We start from the raw sequence: 20,792 nt of genomic DNA on the forward strand, positions 1-20,792 counted from the left end.
CAAGAACACAGTGGCCTCCAATCATTCTTAAATGAAAGAAGTTTGGAGACCACCAGGGCTGGCCACCCCGCCAAACTGAGCAATCGGGGAGAAGGGCCTTGGTCAGGGAGGTGACCAAGAACCCGATGGTCACTCTGGCAGAGCTCAGAGTTCCTCTGTAAAGATGAGAGAACCTTCCAGAAGGACAACCATCTCTGCAGCACTCTCCACCAATCAGGCCTTTATGGTAGAGTGGCCAGATGGAAGCCACTCCTCAATAAAAGGCACATGACGGCCCTCTTGGACACCTAAAGGACTCAGACCATGAGAAACAAGATTATCTGGTCTGATGGAACCAAGATTGAATTCTTTGGCCTGAATGCCGCGTCACATCTGGCAGAAACCTGGCACCAATGTGAAGCATGGTGGTGGCAACATCACGCTGTGGGGTTGTTTTTCAGTGGTAGGGACTGGGAGACTAGTCAGAATTGAGGGGGAATAAACAGAGCAAAGTACAGAGATTCTTTGATGAAAACCTGCCTCAGAGCACTCAGGACCTCAGACTGGAGCAAAGGTTCACCTTCCAACAGGACAACGACACTAAGCACACAGCCAAGACAACCCAGGAGTGATTTCAGGGCAAGTCTCTGAATGTCCTTGAGTGGCCAAGCCTGCGCTCAGACTTGAACCGATCTAACCTGAAAATAGCTGTGCAGCAATGCTCCTCATTCAACCTGACAGAGCATAAGAGGATCTGCAGAGAAGATTCAGATAACTCCCAAATACAGGTGTGCCAAGCTTGTAACGTCATACCCAAGAAGACTTGAGGCTGTTATCGCTGCCAAAGGTGCTTCAACAAAGTACTGAGTAAAGGGGCTGAATACTTATGTAAATGTGATATTTCATTTTTTTTTTATTTTTTTTCTCAGCAAAATTATGGGGTATTGTATCTGTAGATTAATGACGAAAAACACAATTTAATACATTTTAGAATAAGGCTGTAACATAACAAAATGTGGATCAAAGTCAAGGGGTCTGAATACTTTTCAAATGTACTGTGAGCTATTTGTAGTGTATTTGTGGTTTTAAAAGGCTTTTGAAGTTTGCAATATCCACTTTGAAATTTCAGATTTGATTTTCACTTACAAAAAAAATGATCAACAACTACAAAAATTCCCATGAATTATAATCCACATAACAAATCACATGTCCTGTTGCTGCAGGATTATTTTCCTGCTGTAGCAAACTGTCTCAAATGAAGATCCTATATCTGTATAACATTCCCATTCTGTAACTCATACCGCTAAGTTGTTCCTCATGGATCGAAGCTACACCATTACCTGGCAGTGTCCCTGATGGCACTGGTTGGCCAGTTTATCTTTATCATTCTGCAAATCTTATTGTTCAGCTGGTAATGTCTCATTGCCTGCACAGACTGGGTCCCATCCTTCTTAATGCAGAGCAGAGTTATTATTACTAAAGCAGCAATAGGGTGAAGTGGTTAGTTACAGCATTTAGCCTGTTGGTTTTGTATAAATTGTTAGTGCTGTAGTATTTAGCCTGTTGGTTTTGTATAAATTTGTCTGTTTTGTAGTATTTAGCCTGTTGGTTTTGTATAAATTGGTTAGTTTTGTAGTATTTAGCCTGTTGGTTTTCAGTAAATTGGTTAGTTTTGTAGTATTTAGCCTGTTGGTTTTGTATAAATTGGTTAGTTTTGTAGTATTTAGCCTGGTTTTGTATAAATTGCTTAGTTTTGTAGGTTAGTTTTGTAGTATTTAGCCTGTTGGTTTTGTATGAAGTGGTATGAAGTGGTTAGTTTAGCAGTATTTCGCCTGTTGGTTTTGTATCAACCTTCCCAAGTTCTCTCACGTCACCCCGCTCCTCCGCTCTCTCCACTGGCTTCCAGTTGAAGCTCGCATCCGCTACAAGACCATGGTGCTTGCCTACGGAGCTGTGAGGGGAACGGCACCTCAGTACCTCCAGGCTCTGATCAGGCCCTACACCCAAACAAGGGCACTGCGTTCATCCACCTCTGGCCTGCTCGCCTCCCTACCACTGAGGAAGTACAGTTCCCGCTCAGCCCAGTCAAAACTGTTCGCTGCTCTGGCCCCCCAATGGTGGAACAAACTCCCTCACGACGCCAGGACAGCGGAGTCAATCACCACCTTCCGGAGACACCTGAAACCCCACCTCTTCAAGGAATACCTAGGATAGGGTAAGTAATCCTTCTCACCCCCCTAAAAAGATTTAGATGCACTATTGTAAAGTGGCTGTTCCACTGGATGTCATAAGGTGTATGCACCAATTTGTAAGTCGCTCTGGATAAGAGCGTCTGCTAAATGACTTAAATGTAATGTAAATGTATGAAGTGGTTAGTTTAGCAGTATTTAGCCTGTTGGTTTTGTATGTAGTGGTTGGTTTAGCAGTATTTAGCCTGTTGGTTTTGTATAAATTGGTTAGTTTTGTAGTATTTAGCCAGTTGGTTTTGTATGAAGTGGGTAGTTTAGCAGTATTTAACCTGTCAGTTTTGTATGAAGTGGGTAGTTTAGCAGTATTTAACCTGTCGGTTTTGTATGAAGTGGTTAGTTTAGCAATATTTAGCCTGTTGGTTTTGTATGAAGTGGTTAGTTTAGCAGTATTTAGCCTGTTGGTTTTGTATGAAGTGGTTAGTTTAGCAGTATTTAGCCTGTTGGTTTTGTATGAAGTGGTTAGTTTTGTAGTATTTAGCCTGTTGGTTTTGTATGAAGTGGTTAGTTTAGCAGTATTTAGCCTGTTGGCTTTGTATGAAGTGGTTAGTTTAGCAGTATTTAGCCTGTTGGTTTTGTATGAAGTGGTTAGTTTAGCAGTATTTAGCCTGTCGGTTTTGTATGTAGTGGTTAGTTTAGCAGTATTTAGCCTGTTGGTTTTGTATGAAGTGGTTAGTTTAGCAGTATTTAGCCTGTTGGTTTTGTATGAAGTGGTTAGTTTAGCAGTATTTAGCCTGTTGGCTTTGTATGAAGTGGTTAGTTTAGCAGTATTTAGCCTGTTGGTTTTGTATGAAGTGGTTAGTTTAGCAGTATTTAACCTGTCGGTTTTGTATGTAGTGGTTAGTTTAGCAGTATTTAGCCTGTTGGTTTTGTATGAAGTGGTTAGTTTAGCAGTATTTAGCCTGTTGGTTTTGTATGTAGTGGTTAGTTTAGCAGTATTTAGCCTGTTGGTTTTGTATGTAGTGGTTAGTTTAGCAGTATTTAGCCTGTTGGTTTTGTATATAGTGGTTAGTTTAGCAGTATTTAACCTGTTGGTTTTGTATGTAGTGGTTAGTTTAGCAGTATTTAGCCTGTTGGTTTTGTATGTAGTGGTTAGTTTAGCAGTATTTACCCTGTTGGTTTTGTATGTAGTGGTTAGTTTAGCAGTATTTAGCCTGTTGGTTTTGTATGAAGTGGTTAGTTTAGCAGTATTTAGCCTGTTGGTTTTGTATGTAGTGGTTAGTTTAGCAGTATTTAGCCTTTTGGTTTTGTATGAAGTGGTTAGTTTAGCAGTATTTAGCCTGTTGGTTTTGTATGAAGTGGTTAGTTTAGCAGTATTTAGCCTGTTGGTTTTGTATGTAGTGGTTAGTTTAGCAGTATTTAGCCTGTTGGTTTTGTATGTAGTGGTTAGTTTAGCAGTATTTAGCCTTTTGGTTTTGTATGAAGTGGTTAGTTTAGCAGTATTTAGCCTGTTGGTTTTGTATGAAGTGGTTAGTTTAGCAGTATTTAGCCTGTTGGTTTTGTATGAAGTGGTTAGTTTAGCAGTATTTAGCCTGTTGGTTTTGTATGTAGTGGTTAGTTTAGCAGTATTTAGCCTTTTGGTTTTGTATGTAGTGGTTAGTTTAGCAGTATTTAGCCTGTTGGTTTTGTATGAAGTGGTTAGTTTAGCAGTATTTAACGTGTCGGTTTTGTATGAAGTGGTTAGTTTAGCAGTATTTAACCTGTCGGTTTTGTATAGTGTTTATTTTAGCAGTATTTAGCCTGTTGGTTTTGTATGAGAGTGACATAACTTGAACTTCCTTTTGAAAGACTACTTCTAAAAGTGTATGTAGGTCAGCTGTGGCAGATGCAGTCAGGTTCCTGGGATCAGACTACTGTCCTATTTGAGGGAACGCTCCACCTTGATGTGACATGAGCTGTTATGCCCAGACTATAACTTTCTCTTGGAAAGCTAATACAGACAATGAGAGCCTTTTTTCCCCTTGCCCCTGCGATTTGGAAGAATGTCCCTGTGTTGAATTTGGCGTTCGTTGGGCTCTCTCTGGAAAAGCGTGGTAATCCATGGATGTCTGTTGATCTTTCTAATTGGCGATGTGGTTCTACTCTGACATGGGGAAAGTACACCAGGATGTATGAGCTGTAAGGGGATCGGCTCAGTGGTGGTCAACATCTCATGTCAACATAGACAGACCATAAAAACCACTACATTTTCTTTTAGACCTAATAGAAATTCTATGTATGAAACAGAGCAGCCCAGTTAAGGAAGGCAGTTTATTTTTCAAGTTCCACCTGTACGCTCCTTCAACTGGAAAACACTATCACTCTAGTTACCCAAAGTGAAAAATGGCAAGGACATATTTTTTTAAATAAAAAAGTAACAGAACTTCTGTTTTTATTATTGAAAATAGATACAGAAATGAAAGTATGTTTAAAAAAACAAGAGTACAGTTCCATATAACAAACATTTTCCATAAAAAATAAGTATGAAAACACTGATCTGCAAGCGCATTGAGCCAAAAGTGTATTTTTGTACAAAACTAAGAAATCATTCAACAGGACTCCTCTCTGTACCATTTATCAAGGCTACTAAGAAGATAAGATATCCATCCCTCTTATTTTCCAACATGATATATATACAACGTGTTGTATCAGAGGATGTAAAATGTTGCCAGTGGAACACTGTGAAGTATGAGCGCTCGCTTTAAGGGACGTGTCTTTTGAAAAAGTTAGTTGCAAAAAATACTTTCTCTCCATATACATATAAATACATTTATGCTGTGCAAAATACAAATGTAAAGACCTCCCATGCACAGCCACCCCATATATCAGGGCTAATGAAGGAGAAATATTGGTTTGGTGCGAGACGTCCTCTGCGTGTGTGCTTATTTTCCTTTTTGGTTTTAGGTGACTGCGAGGGGAAGATGCAGGTTCGCCATGTGCCATTGCGCGGTCAACATTCATACAATGAACTACTGGCACAGGAGGTTGGTGGCACTTTAATTGGGGAGGACGGGCTCGTGGTAATGACTGGAGGGGAATTAGTGCAATGTTTTCAAATACATGGTTTCCATATGTTTAATGCCATTCCGTTCACTCCGTTCCAGCCATTATTATGAGCCGTCCTCCCCTCAGCAGCCTCCACTGGTTAGTGGATATGTGTGAGAGTGGACTTCATGTTAATATTTACAGCATTATCTTCTCTGAAGGTGTATAATGAACTAGGGCTGGATTCAATTTGTTTCGCTGAAGCGATACAGATTGTGTGATGGAAACGTGAAGGTAATTTCCCATTGAACCGTTTACCATGAATGCAGTCTCCGCTAACTCGGGAATATTGCCTTTAAATTTCAATCGCGCCGCAACACTGAGCTTCAGCGATACGGATTGAATAGAGCCCTAAGACTGACCAAATTATGGGACAATTCTTGCACCATGAATCGGTCACTGAATTAAACCATGAAATTCCGGCAGGTTGTCTGAAACTCTACAACTCGTACTGTACAGCAAAAGCGTTGCATTATAACCCATTTCCTAGAACTCGGAACATGGCATCAAACACTTTGATAAATAATATTATACACGTTATCAAAATAAGTTTCAGGGAGCCAGCTTCCCATTATTAAAACAAAAAGATACCTACTGTATGTTTGTTACCTCACACTGTTAGTTAGAAGTTTCTCCATCTATCTCATACTATGTTCTTTTATCCCTTTGCCTTTTTGTCATGTTTGATAAATAAGATAAGGCTATTACATATGGACATTATATTAACCTGACATGGAGATCCTGTACACGTTTTTACATGGCCGGGGTTCGGAGGCGGCTGGATGGGGATATGTAGCATCCAGAGACTGATTGGATGTGTAGAAGGACCCCTCCTGTCACCTTCCCAGACGGTTTGATATGTACTGTATATCCTTCGGGCTTCTCCACAGACAGCTTTGGGGGGGGGGTCCTACCATTTGCCAGGAATGGCCGTTCCACACTCATACCATGACACGTAGGTGACGTGAGAGTTCCCTCCTATCTGACCAAAGTTGACCGGCTCTTGTCTCATAGCCCTGTAATACCCTGTATGTAACAGACAAAATGAGGTGAGGGGCTGAACCTTGAGTCGTTTTAGACATTGTGAAAATGTAGTTGTTTTCAGGCATGGATATTAAGCATATTCTCAACAGGTTCTCATTTCAACAATTGAAAGATCGATGTGTCAGTGCTGTAGCTTGTACCTTCTCTTGCTGGCAGCTGGTCAGCCCTGACTTGGTTTCCTGTCCTCCCATCCAGGAACGAGTCTACAAACTGACAGTGGTCCTCACCATGGCCAGTCTGGTCCCCAATGTTGTAAAATTTACCTGTAAAGTTATTAGGGGAAAAAGTTGTCGGATGGGATGGCAATTTAAACTGATCTACCGTTCTGTTCTGTTCTGTACTATAGACACCGAGCGCCGGAAGCAGAACTGACCGTTGAGAGAATCACTCAGATATATCTTGTATCGGAGGGAGTTGCAGAGCTGGATGCCCACAAACTTGCGGTACCAGGTCCTTTTTACGTACTGCTTGCCATTGCACTCCGAGTATGAGTCTGTCTTGAAGGGGAACTGGGTCCAGATGGCATCTTTTCCTACAGGAAATAGTTAACAAAATATTAGAACGTGGAATATCAAAGGCATGAATCATGAAACAAAGATAATAATTAAGAAAATAGAGATGAGTAGAAGCCCAAATGTATATTTGCATTCCCAATCAGAGTTATCTTTTTAGTGTATCACAGCCTTTTACTACTGATGAAATGAAATGGAAAATAAAAATGTCTCCATTCATTTAGCTGTGTAAATGTTTGGTCTGGCTGTGAGTTGGGCGTGGAAGAAGTGAGCTCATAGATATTGGATGGAGAGCAGTGTACTGCTGCACTGGGGCACGGTGGCCTGAGTCTCCACAGACTCTCACTGTGCCAGGCCAGACCTTCCTTAGATCATCCATTCATTCAGCCTGGTGGAATGTGTCACCTGGGACCGGTGCTCAGGACAGACCACAGACTGAGGGGCTTACCTGAGACATTCTCACTCACACGTGGGTCCGCTGCAGGACGGAGGGATGGAGAGATGAAGAAAAAGAGGCAGAGAGAGAAATGTGAGTTAGTAGGTGCTTTCAAATGTCTTCTTCTCAGAATAGACTGTAGAAATGGTTCCCAAAATGATTTTGAAATAAGTTGGTGATTCTCCTAAATAAAAGACCACAAACCACACGTCTTGTAGGAAAGCCATACAAAATCTACGGAAAGTAATTTAGTCCACTCTGGCACTGAAGAGCCAGTCTGATATGGTAGTGTGGGACTCCAGGAGACTCCAGGACAAATCATTTGCCTTCAAACTCCTCATCATCTCTCACATAGAGGGTAAGCCTCTGTGAGCCAATGAGGCCCAGCGGTGAGGTCCTCCCAGAAACATAAAAATGACCTGATTCCCTACTAGCCATTCATTTATGATACGCTGTTGTATTTGTGAGTTTGATTGAGTGTGTTGTGAGCTGCAATGCAGGATGAGGGAGAGCTGGCAGCCGACAGCACTCCTGGGGTTGGAGGCAGTTTACATGGAGAGGCAGCAGCCAATGTTATGGAAATGGAGGGGCCATGCTGAAATCATTAGGTTAATAACAGCTAGTTAATTACAGACCCCTACACCGGTAAGTGGTGGACCGCCAGACATGACTGGAGCTGGCTGACGAGGCTGTGCGTTAGTACGTTTGTACGTGCGTATTTTAGTGGATGCTTGTTTGTTTGTTTAACGCCAAATGCCTGACCTTGTCAACAGATGGCCTACGCAAAAGGCCAGATGTGGCTCTTGAACTTTTAACTGACTCCTGATTAGGTAATGGTGTAAGTCAGCGATTCAGCGAAACAACCAATCACCAATCACCAATCACCAATCACCAAGTGTCGTTTAATGAGGCATATTAGTGCTGGCCTAGAAAACAACGTGGCCCATACTGTACCTGATTCAGTGTTGAAGGACACAGGCTCACTGGGTGGCCCCTCTCCAAGCTCGTTCTTGGGTTTCACCTTGAACTCGTAGCTGTGAGGTAAGAGCAGGAAGTGTCACTATCAGAAGGTCTCACAGCGATTATCCTACCGACTCGCTCCAGATTCCAATTTCCGCTCCATTTCCAATTGCAAGCAATCATTTCCACAGAATCAGATTTTCCTCTAATCCTCACAACGTTTAAAGTGGACACAGTATTTTGATGGAAACGTAGTGTATTCTTGTTCGGCCTTGTTGTTACAGTGAGGGAAGGCTCTAGTATTGCCTCCCTATTTATCTCTTCTCTCGACAGTGCAGTCCAGAGAGCCAGAGTCCCTCCCGCTAATGTCTCCTCCATATGAGATGTTCAGACACAGCGATTGGTCCACCACGTGCCAGCAGCCTCAGCAGGCTCAGCTCACAGGAAGCCCTGGTTCATATTCTATCACTTCTTTAATGTCAAATAGTCCCATATTCAGGCTTCATTAAAAACCTAGGGAGCGTGGCGGCTCTGCTCTCCACACGTGAAGAACCTTTCTTCTCCAACTACGCCAGAGAGAAGTGCAGGTCCTGATCTTAACCAGACATAGCTAGCTAGCTTATCCTTCTGACAAAAGTAGTAATAATACAATGAATAATTAAAATGTTGTATTATTTCCATGAACGAAAGCCTTTCAGATAGTATAAGTTTCACAAACATTTACATTTGAGTTATTTAGCAGACTTACGGTAGCGAGTGCATGCATTTTCATACTTTTTCAAAGCTCTGAAAAAAGCTACCGTCTGAGGACTGAGAGAGAGCATACCGAGAGAATACAATGTGTTGTATCAATCTGAAACACAGGCACAAAGATGTTATGTTATATACCTGCTCTCGGGGTTGAGGTTCTCTACTGCAGTGTGAGTCTGGTTGGTGGTCAGGATGGACACCTGAGTACCATCTGGTCCCTTCGTTGTGGAGATGACCTCATATTCTACACAACAACCAGGAAATCACTGTTGAATTCAAGAATTTACCAAGTATCCCAATATTCAGAGTCACACTTTCTAATGTACACTACCGTTAAAAAGTTTGTGGTCACATAGAAATGTCCATGTTTTTCAAAGATTATTTTTTGTCCATTAAAATAACATCAAATTGATCAGAAATACAGTGTAGACATTGTTAAATGTTGTAAATGACTATTGTAGCTGGAAATGGCAGATTTTTTAATAGAATATCTACATAAGCATACAGAGGCCCATTGTCAGCAACCGTCACTCCTGTGTTCCAATGGCACGTTGTGTTAGCCTTGTAAAATGATACACTTAGATTAACTAATTGATCATAAGAAAACCCTTTTGCAATTATGTTAGCACAGCGGAAAACTGTTGTAATGATTAAAGAAGCAATAAAACTGGCCTTCTTTAGACTAGTTGAGTATCTGGTGCATCAGTATTTCTGGATTCGATTACAGGCTCAAAATGGGCAGAAACAAAGAACTTTCTTCTGAAACTCGTCAGTCTATTCTTGTTCTGAGAAATTAAGGCTATTCCATGCGAGAAATGGCCAAGAAACGGAAGATCTCATACAATGCTGTGTACTACTCCCTTCACGGAACAGAGCAAACTGGAGCTAACCAGAATAGAAAGAGAGTGGGAGGCCCCGGTGCACAACTGAGCAAGAGGACAAGTACATTAGAGTGTCTAGTTTGAGAAACAGACGAAATGAAGTCCTCAACTGGCAGCTTCATTAAATAGTGCCTGCAAAACACCAGTCTCAACGTCAACAGTGAAGAGGCGACTCCAGGATGCTGGCCTTCTCAAACTAGACACTCTAATGTACTTGTCCTCTTGCTCTTGCTTTATTTATCAGGACAACAGTTTTCAGCTGTGCTAACATAATTGCAAAAGGGTTTTCTAATGATCAATTAGCCTTTTAAAATGATAAACTTGGATTAGATAACACAACATGCCATTGGAACACAGGAGTGATGGTTGCTGATAATGGGCCTCTGTACGCCTATTTAGATATTCCCAAAAAACATCTGCCATTTCCAGCTACAATACTCATTTATAACATTAACAATATCTATTGTACTCTGTATTTCGGATCAATTTGATGTTATTTTATTAATGGACTTTTTGGGGGTGCTTTTCTTTGAAAAACAATTCCATTTCTACATTTCCCCAAACTTTTGAACGGTGGTGTATGTTACTATGCATTTGCATTGTAGTTGGAGTACATAGACAGGTACAGTGTCCCACTCTCCCCACCTGTGGTGTCGTTGTCGGTCTTTTCCCAGTCTAGAATGATGAAGGAGGGGCATCCCTCCACCGTTACCACGGTGAGGTTGTAGGGCGGAGACTTGGGCGGGGCTGTCACGTTTGTCTCCCCGCCCTCCTCCTCTGGGAAGTAGCTGAGAGAGGTGGTGATGGAACAAGGCTCGTCTGGTTTCTTGTCCGTCTTGTAGACTACATGGGGTGCTTAGGGAAGAGAGATCACATTTAAAGGATCCCTGCACTGCTGGTTCAAAACAACCATTTAGTAATTTTCTGTCCGGGACAATAGAAGTACATGATAGTTACAAGAAGGGTTTTTACGTACCAACGAAACGTTTCTTTCCCAATGCGTCCACGTCAGAGGCTGGTAGGGAGCTGAATAATGAGGAGTTCTCCCAGGTTTCAAACCAGATGTCTGTGAGAGGATGAGAAAGGACAAGGATATGCTTTAGAGCTCCACAAAACACATTTAAGGATTGTCCTCATATGGGGCACCAATAATGTAGGTTTTCTTAGGACATAATTTAGCTCTGAATTGTGATCGGTTATACCGTTGGCTGATGGTGCAGTCGTTGTTGTGTGTCTGCGGTCTTGCTTGACAGGTTTAGTCGTCACTGATGGAAACTTCTTCAAAATGGAGGCCTTGTCTGTTTGCTTCAAGACATTCAGCTTGTCTGTAGAGAACAGAGTTTGGCAACGCACAGAGTTTACAACAAAAAAAGGTTTGTTGTTTTTCTTGGCTTTCTCAATATTTCTATATTTGTTTAGAGGAAAGGTGCCTTTCGAGGTTGTAAACATAAGCTCAGCCAAATGACAAACTTCATGATGACAAAATACTCTTTCACTAACAGCTGGTTTATAATGGAGTTTGGGAACTGGTGTGTATACCCCCATTTCAGGCAGTGGATGATGTATAGAAAACTGCTCAATGTTCAATTATGTGTTATTATTACAACCAACTAAACCTTACTCATATCACCAGGTTTGCCAACCAGGTTGGTCTTTTTGTTGACAGGAATGGACGGACGAGATCCTGAAAAATAGAAATCAAAGGAAACAACAGTCAATCACATAATCACTAAACATTACAATTTCTGCGAGAACCATTCCTTTGTCTCTCTGATGGCATTATTTGCCTTGAAGAGATCATCTTAAATGAAAAACAGTGGAACACTCTTTCACCGCCACTTGTAGAATAACCCAAATTCCTTGACCATTGTTGACACAATCGGCAATATCTAGAGAAAATCCTACATCAGGATTTCATCACGTATCTGACATGCACCATCTGTCATACACTGTTAGAGAAAAGCTTTCCAAAAAGGGTTCTTCTGCTGTCCCCATAGGAGAACACTTTTTGAATCCAGGTAGAACTCTTTGTGTAAAGGCTTCTACATGGAACCTAATAGGGTTACACCTGGAACCAAAAAGGGTTCTCCTATGGAGGACAGCAGAATAACCCTTTTAGGTTCTAGATAGCACATCATACTGATGACCATGAGCTGTGGAACATTATTGGAAGGAACTCTATATGGACTGTATAAATAAATGAATGGTAAAACCTCATACCCTGCGCCCAATGAACCTTAAAACATGAACAATCCTTTGTAATTCCTTGAGGTTTTACACATGTTCTGAAAGTTACCCAGAACGAAATGCTTAACCTGTTGCCAATTAGTGCTCTGTTGCACTGAGGCCAAATTCTTCACAATCAAGGAATTGTTCCTAATCCCTAAGAAAATATGCTAAATGCAAAGCCCCAGTACATAAAAGCTGGTGTAGCTCTGAAACATTTTAGCTGGTAATATAAAACAATATGGGTCCATTACTTTCCATCAATTACATGTAAAATATCCATGTTTGAAATACTGCCAGTTTGCAGTTAGCACTGCTTTATCCAACTCTACAGTTTCTAGAAAACATGGTTCTACTTAAAAAGAAAAGCTTTCCCGAACTTTTTTTATGCTGTCATTCAGGACAGCATATGTTATACATTTATAAAACTGTGACTCTACTGAAATCGGAGTAAGAATAGATATTTCTCTGCAATGACAGTGTTCTATGTAATCTTAAAACATAGCATTTTTCTAGCCACATGGAACCAGCATAGATCAAGATTACAAATGTTTCACAGGGTACAGAACATGCAGTGAACCTTGATCATAGGGGACTGCATGATCAAGTGACAAGCCACCAAACACAATCATTATTGACTGCTGACTTTTTCTGCCTTTGCACTGTGACCAGTCTACTCATGCAAAAATATTAGTCCACTAAGTCTAGTTCATACAAACACAAATCTGTAACCAAATGCAAACATTGAATTCCTGTAGCTGATGAAAAGCTGATGCCATGCTCTCCTGATTGCATGATGGGTACTCTAAACACTGGCACCTCCACAGTGATGCACTAGCCTGTGAAGATTATTGTTCTTCTTAAGTCAATACTTGCAATCAGGCAAGAAGCATGTGGAACCTACCCAGGAAAATAGATGAAAATAACATTTGAGCCGCCCTCCAAACAAAACGTCAAGTTCATTACACGGCGGCAGGGCTATTATAGAACACTTTATTTCTTAACATGTGGTAAGAGAAAGTGCAATGCTTGGTGAGAAACACGCCAAAATAAGGTTCTTAAAAATAAGCTAATGACCCTCAGACGTCATACTTTCCAAAAAAGGAAAGTATTTTCCAAAGGCCCGGCTGAACTGAAGCCTTTGGTCGAATTCTTAGTGATGGTCGTCCAGTGTTTTGATCAAAACAAGACGTATTTTACATCCAACATGGCCGACTCATGCAGTCTGGGCGGAAATGGTGGCGATGGAAGCTAGTGTGTGTCAGTGTGGGCAGGGCTAGCTTTGCGCTGGGTGCAGATAAGACTGGATTCATGCCATTTTACCATAGAACTGGTCCTCAATGGAAGAGAAGCCTGAACGGCCCAAAACATCAGGGTTTATGTCCTCCAACAGCGAGTTGTTTGTGTTTGCTGCAGGAAAAGTACTAAGATTAAAACCTATTCCCAAACCTATTGTGTCTTTGAGGGAAACGTGGCAGGTCCAGACACTTGAAGACATCGATGATATCTGAACATATCAATTCATATCTTTCAAAGAATCATCCTTGAGTATTCCACTGTCTTGCATTATCAGTAAAGACACAACCAAATGACCATAACATGAAACAGAGCACAAACATAGAGTGAATGATGATGATAGACAACCCAACCACATCTCATGCTCAATGAGGACAGTACAGGACTGACATGCATACAATCATGCGCAGGGTGAAACCCAACTATAAGCAGCTCAACATTGATTTGACTTCCAGTTTGCCAGTTTGTGACAGAGAAACAGCATTGGTTATGTAGCTCGGCATACAAAGAGCCTGATCTTTGAAGACCTGTGAAACTGCTTCAGTTTCTGCCTGGAAAACATGAACTGAGTTTCCCCACCACCACAAATGGGTACTGACACAGGCGTACCTCCCTAAAAAGAGCAGTGATTACTTAATACCCCTTTGATTACTCGCTGTCATAAGCTTTGAAGCCAGCAACAGCATTGAATCTGCAGAAGCTTGCATTAAAACCAAGAACACCAAGACCCTTGGACAGATGGCAACGTATGGATAGACAGACTGACGGGCTGATGAATGGATGGATGGTTAGACAGACACATTATTGACAAACAAAATGAATGGGTGAAGGACACCGATATTGGTTGATGATGCCGCCACAACGCCAACAAACTGTATGGGTTAATGGATGAGAGACACAGAGGAGAAATATCAGCTCTTTTTACCCATTCTCAGTCTGTTCCAAACGACTGGTTTGGGGAGGCCGGTTCCTTTGTGATGCTTACCATTGGCTGTGGAGAAGAAGAGTGACTGTTATGGAAAAAGCAGCTAGTTTTGTTAGCTCAGACTTAATTAATTCTTCAGGAAAAAAGAGATTAAAGATGAATCTCCCAACAGGCCTTGTGAGGAGGAAAATAAATAGGAAAAGGAGGAGATGGACCAGTGGAGAGTCCTGTCAGAGCTTCAGCCTCAAGTAAACAACGTGTTTCCCCAAAGACAGTGGAAAGCTCTGTCTTAACATGGCTGACCCGTGCTGCAACCAGAATCTACGACATGCTGACCGTATCTGACAGATCTTTCTAAAAGTAGCAGTGACTTCTTCAGATGGTGGGAGAGTCGAGAGATGGATAGATTGGACAGCCAGGACAAATCTTGACCGCGAAGATGACAAGCTACGTCGATGCGTGACTGATCACACTCTCCACATGTTGTGCAGGGTGAAATTAGGCACTTGATGCCGAACCAACTCTGCAATCTTTGCCTGACCTCAATCTCTGCCCAGATATGACAACATTTCTGGTTGGTTTGGAGGAAGTCCTGCACACTTTTACACAGGGTTTGTGGGGCTAGAGAGGATTTCAAGAACACCACACAGAGATGACATATTAGGAGGAAGAGGAGGAGGAGGAGGAGGAGATGAGGAAGAGGAGGAGGAAGTGGAGGAGAAGAAAAGGGGACAGAGAGATTCCATTACCCCCTGGTGTCCTGGAGGTCTGTGATGAGTTATTAGCCCTACGAAGAAGGGATGAGGAAGAGGAAGGGGAATCTTGTCTTGAGCCATCAGTGAAGGGAAAGAGAGGGTTTGTGGCAGCAGGAGACTTCATGGTCCTGCCTATCAGTGTGATGGCCGGGCCATGGGGTTTCAAATTTCTCTGGCTGCCTTGACCTAGAAAACCACAAAAACAATTGTAGAACCTGTTACAATGTGTAGTTTCAATGTCTGTTAAAGACACATTTGTTGTGCCATTCAGGTGTTAGGGAACTACAGAGCCACGGCCCTTAGGAGTGGAATAGTGGGGTTCGTGAGGATGATTCAATCAATGATCTCTCAAATAAATCTGCAGCATTCAATAGTGTAGTTTGATTGAAGGCATCTACTGTAGTTCCCTAACATGAGCTCTTAACTCATGTTAGCCTTGTTGTTATAAGTGTTGCATGTTTTTTGTGTACTTTAAATTAATTTTGTGACGTAAACAATATTTACGATAGGATTTTTCAAGCATTTTTCATCCTAAAGCTTCCACGATCTTGAGGAATAGAGTCATAGATGCTGCTGGGGCTAAGCAGTGCAGCGTAACCATGACTGTCAGATTGTGTATGCCATGCAGATATGGATAATGCAGTAATGTGGTTGATAATGTGGTGGATGGTGCAATAACGGGCATTCAGTCCAACTCCTGATCATGACCTGTGGACCAAAGAGTGTGCATTAAAGCTGGACAACAACACTGAAGCTGTGGACCAATGAGTGTGCATTAAAGCTGGACAACAACACTGAAGCTGTGGACCAATGAGTGTGCATTAAAGCTGGACAACAACACTGAAGCTGTGCACCAATGAGTGTGCATTAAAACTGGACAACAACACTGAAGCTGTGGACCAATGAGTGTGCATTAAAGCCGGACAACAACACTGAAGCTGTGCACCAATGAGTGTGCATTAAAACTGGACAACAACACTGAAGCTGTGACCCCATGAGTGTGCATTAAAGCTGGACAACAACACTGAAGCAGTGGACCAATGAGTCTGCATTAAAGCTGCACAACAACACTGAAGCTGTGGACCAATGAGTGTGCGTTAAAGCTGGACAACAACACTGAAGCAGTGGACCAATGAGTGTGCATTAAAGCTGCACAACAACACTGAATCGGCTAGTATTGTTAGCTGAGACTTAATTCTTCAGGAAAGAAACAGATTTGAGATGAATCTCCCAACTGGCCTTGTGAGGAGGAAAATAAATAGAAGAAAAAAAGACAGGACAAAAACAGATGTGATTTTGTGTGGAAAGGTAGCGTGTTATACAGTAGGTGATGGACCAGTGGAGAGTCCTGACAGAGCTTCAGCCTCAAGTAAACAACGTGTTTCCCCAAAGACAGTGGAAAGCTCTGTCTTAACATGGCTGACCCGTGCTGCAACCAGAATCTACGACATGCTGACCGTATCTGACAGATCTTTCTAAAAGTAGCAGTGACTTCTTCAGATGGTGCGAGAGTCGAGAGATGGATAGATTGGACAGCCAGGACAGATCTTGCCCACGGAGATGAAAAGCAATGTCGAAAACATGACCGATCACGCTCTCTACATGTTGTGCAAGGTGAAATTAGGCACTTGATGCCAAACCAACTCTGCAATCTTTGCCTGACCTCAATCTCAGATATGATATGACAACATGTGTGGTTGGTTTGGAGGAAGTACTGCACGCACACTGGTTACACAGGGTATGTGGGGGTAGGGCAGATTTCAAGAAAACCAAAAGGATAGTAGGAGCAAGAAGAGGAGGAGCAGGAAGAATAGGAGCAGGAAGAAGAAGAGGATGAGGAGAGGAAGGAAGGAAAAGGGGAGGGAGAGAGATTCCATTACCCCTTGGTGTTCCGGAGGTCTGTGATGAGTTATTAGACCTGTGAAGAAGGGATGAGGAGGAGGATGAGGAAGAAGAGGAGGAGGAGGATGGGGTATCTTGTCTTGAGCCATCAGTGAAGGGAAAGAGAGGGTTTGTGGCAGCAGGAGACTTCATGGTCCTGGCTATCAGTATGATGGCCGGGCCATGGGGTTTCAAATTTCTCTGGCTGCCTTGACCTAGAAAACCACAAAAACAATTGTAGAACCTGTTACAATGTGTAGTTTCAATGTTAAAGACAATGCTGTTGTGCCATTCAGGTGTGCTGGGAGCCACGGCCCTTAGGAGTGGAATAGTGGGGTTAGTGAGGATGATTCAATCAATGATCTCTCAAATAAATCTGCAGCATTCAATAGTGTAGTTTGATTGAAGGCATCTACTGTTGTAGCCTTGTTGTTATAAGTGTTGCATGTTTTTTGTGTACTTTTAATTAATTTTGTGACGTAAACAATATTTACGATAGGATTTTTCAAGCATTTTTCATCCTAAAGCTTCCACAATCTTGAGGAATAGAGTCATAGATGCTGCTGGGGCTAAGCAGTGCAGCGTAACCATGACTGTCAGATTGTGTATGCCATGCAGATATGGATAATGCAGTAATGTGGTTGATAATGTGGTGGATGGTGCAATAACGGGCATTCAGTCCAACTTCTGATCATGACCTGTGGACCAATGAGTGTGCATTAAAGCTGGACAACAACACTGAAGCTGTGGACCAATGAGTGTGCATTAAAGCTGAACAACAACACTGAAGCTGTGGACCAATGAGTGTGCATTAAAGCTGGACAACAACACTGAAGCTGTGGACCAATGAGTGTGCATTAAAGCTGGACAACAACACTGAAGCTGTGGACCAATGAGTGTGCATTAAAGCTGGACAACAACACTGAAGCTGTGGACCAATGAGTGTGCATTGAAGCCGGACAACAACACTGAAGCTGTGGTCTGAGATGACGTTGACACCGTGGACAGCAGACAGACAGCGGAGTGTACGTAGACCAGCTGCGGCAAAACACAGTGAGGGCATTCATACGATGAGGTCATCGTTACCCAAGTTGTTATTATTGGCTTTCTCACTGCCCAGGGTGGGGGTTAGCAGTGCTGCTCCTTTCTGTGATTCGCTGAGAGCTGTGTGGGGAAAAAATGATTTTATCTGTTTCTGAAAGGTTGGGTTACAGTGGTTTGTAGAGAAATTCAAGTTAGAGCTTCCTTGCCTATCTGTTCCTCGGGCAGCACTCTCGAAGACTACCCATTGAGTAAAGGAAAGCAAAGGATTCCTGCCTCACTTCATAAAAAATGTTTCAGTAAACATCTAGGCGTTTTCTCCGAAGAGAGTTAGGCATTTTAGATCACTTTTTTGAGGTGTGCCAGAGTATACTCTGATGCCCTTAACATGACATTACAGACTGTAAAAGAAGGGGAATGTAAAAGAGAGTTGAAAGGTGGAAATTACCAGAGGAAGGGTTATGTGTCTTCACTGTGGCGCTAGTAGGTCCCCTGGGTTGGGTCTTTCCCTGTTGCTTTTCACCGGGTGGAGAGGGGTTGTTAAGGACAGGGGTGGCAGAGGAGGTACTGGGGGTTTTGGTGGGCAGGAGTTGGGGGGCAGGAGGGAGGTCCACGAGATGAGAGGAAGCATTTCTAATACTGTTTCCTCCGTCTGGGTGAGAGAGAAGAGGGAGGTCAACTTTGATTATGGGGACTGAAATCTATGGAGTCACATAAGGACGTACCTTATGGAACATTTTGATGCCCAATATTTGAGGTCAATATCAACAGTTCATAGACAGGCATTCAAATCCATCTCTTTGGCTCTGAGATGAATGTCTCTGAATGCCTTTCATTGACTGTATAAGATTGTAGTTATTTATCTTTTTTAAATAGTGGATGCAGGTTGATTTAACTTTGTCACATAATGTAGTTGAACCTCATTGAAATACACACAGAAAGTCTTGAAAATATAATTGGAAGGAGTATTTAGAGGGACAGAAGGGGTATAGAGCAACTTTGTGCTGCCTTTCCCTAATGGGAAATTGAAGCACGTTTTTGCATGCAGTGTTGTCATGCAGACTGTTTAAACCCAGCATTGCCACTGGCTTTAAATGCAACAACTCTGTAAACCAATGAGATGACAGGGATGAAACATGGAGAGAGATGATTGAGATGGCTGATGTCAAGAAAGACGTCATGGTGTGTGGACACAAACATATGAAATGATGGACACTGCTGTAGAGAGAGAGAGTCACAGAGGTTGTGGGGATAGACATGGGAAGAACAAACAGCAGAACAATTGAAACAGGATGGATGAATAGATCAATGGATGAGCTATGGGTGAAAGAAAGAAAGAAAGAAAGAAAGAAAGAAAGAAAGAAAGAAAGAAAGAAAGAAAGAAAGAAAGAAAGAAGAGAGAAGAAAGAAAGAAAGAAAGAAGAAGAAAGAAGAAGAAGAAGAAGAAGTAGAAGAAGAAAGAATGGAAGAGAGAGAGGGGTAAAGGTAAAGTGCAGAGTTGGACTGATACAGTATGAAGGAAAACAAGCAGCCAATCCTCTCACAGCGCCTGAGGTCTAAGCAAAACAAAATCCCCGTCATGCGTGTCCTTGGCATTTGCTCTGGCAGAAACTTATGCGCATACTTCCAACTCTGTGGCGGCACCGTCCTGTGCCACCATCATCTCCACGATCCAGGGACTTTCTACCTCTCAGTGGACTCAAGGCATGCCAGCATGCAGCCAATCACAATGAACAGCTGCGGTTCTCACCCCCACCCCAGCCCACCCCTCCCCTCGCAGCAGCGTAGTGGACATAGCCAAGCGATGACTGACTGCGAATAAAGCTTGATATGATTCAAAATGTCCGTCGCTGTTTACCCAGTGGGAACTGTGGCCATTGAGGCTCATTGGAGCGGGGGTCAGGTTTAGATTCCAGGTGTCTGTCTGGTGGTGCTGTAGAAAATAATATCATGTTTCATAAAGTATGAATAGGAACGAAGTGCAAAGGTAGCGAAGGTGTTGGGCAGGAAATGTGTTTGACCACAGAAGGTCTTTAAAGACAGTGAAAATAGTAGTGTTTTTGGCAACAATAATACATTAAAAACAATGTGAAAAGTGAAGTGCTTTAGAATGAGAGAGAGAGTAATCACCAAAAGATGTCTTGGGAGCTCCCGGGAAACCTTGGTTTTTGGTCAGAGGGAGTCTAGGCTGAGTCTTATTGTGAATAGCTGGGGGAGAAAGGGAATCAAGAGGAGATAGGCAGAATTTCAAGTAGCTACAACATACTCCCTATGTCTAAAGTAGTGATGCTGCAAACCAACACTTTACATTACAGGCATATTAACTATTAAAACAGTGCAAAGGCATTACCATATTAAAACAGTGTAAAAATATGTATGCAGCTATATCCCCAGCAGGTAAGAAGGGTAAGTAGCATTTAGCCGTCTGACTTATACACCTGGAACAATATCAAGGACATCTACATTCCTGTACATTGAATAAAGCTTAGGTAACGGTGTTCCTGGACATGCATATGGACATGTAGCATTCTCGCTGTTTCAGTTGGATATATACAATAATAATAATATAAAAGTTCTGGTTTCAAGTGATTACACGGAAATGGTGGCTTACCTGGACGAGGTGGGAAAAGTAATTTACATGGGTGGTTTCTGAGAAACAAAACAATATACAGTTGGTGGACGGTTTTATTGCCACCAGATCCACAGCAACAGTTCATATGTCAACGCTAATATTACCAGCCGTGCTAAAGTCATGTTTCCGTTTCATGGTGAGAGGATATTGTTGTGCTTTGTGCTGTTTCCCCTGAGTGCTACACATTGAGAGTCTCCTTGAGAC

The 20,792-nt window shown here is 42.3% G+C and overlaps 1 protein-coding gene across 1 annotated transcript; it reads right to left on the reverse strand.

The window, feature by feature from the left end:
* Positions 1 to 4,461: 4,461 nt before the first annotated feature.
* Positions 4,462 to 20,580, reverse strand: LOC127916760 (target of Nesh-SH3-like). Its single transcript, XM_052499797.1, has 19 exons — positions 20,568 to 20,580; positions 20,087 to 20,164; positions 19,815 to 19,889; positions 18,405 to 18,608; positions 18,002 to 18,079; positions 16,915 to 17,130; positions 15,029 to 15,220; positions 14,280 to 14,345; positions 13,382 to 13,468; positions 11,454 to 11,516; positions 11,035 to 11,157; positions 10,809 to 10,898; positions 10,478 to 10,687; positions 9,090 to 9,195; positions 8,196 to 8,275; positions 7,254 to 7,283; positions 6,667 to 6,825; positions 6,434 to 6,556; positions 4,462 to 6,275 (listed from the first exon to the last, which is right to left on the reverse strand). The coding sequence occupies exons 6-19, from the start codon at positions 17,066 to 17,068 to the stop codon at positions 6,160 to 6,162; spliced, it is 1,599 nt and encodes a 532-aa protein (XP_052355757.1). The 5' UTR covers positions 17,069 to 17,130; positions 18,002 to 18,079; positions 18,405 to 18,608; positions 19,815 to 19,889; positions 20,087 to 20,164; positions 20,568 to 20,580; the 3' UTR covers positions 4,462 to 6,159.
* Positions 20,581 to 20,792: the final 212 nt, after the last annotated feature.

The sequence above is a fragment of the Oncorhynchus keta genome, chromosome 37 (assembly GCF_023373465.1).
Source record: "Oncorhynchus keta strain PuntledgeMale-10-30-2019 chromosome 37, Oket_V2, whole genome shotgun sequence".
Lineage (NCBI taxonomy): Eukaryota > Metazoa > Chordata > Actinopteri > Salmoniformes > Salmonidae > Oncorhynchus > Oncorhynchus keta.

What these genes read in the sequence shown, in the direction of transcription:
- LOC127916760 (XM_052499797.1), bottom strand. Translation starts at nt 17,068, where the DNA reads ATGAAGTCTCCTGCTGCCACAAACCCTCTCTTTCCCTTCACTGATGGC. An exon ending in CATTGAGGACCAGTTCTATG is followed by an intron (nt 11,517 to 13,381) that starts GTAAAATGGCAT and finishes TCTATTTTTCAG; the next exon opens with GATCTCGTCCGTCCATTCCT. An exon ending in GGGAAAGAAACGTTTCGTTG is followed by an intron (nt 10,688 to 10,808) that starts GTACGTAAAAAC and finishes CTCTTCCCTAAG; the next exon opens with CACCCCATGTAGTCTACAAG.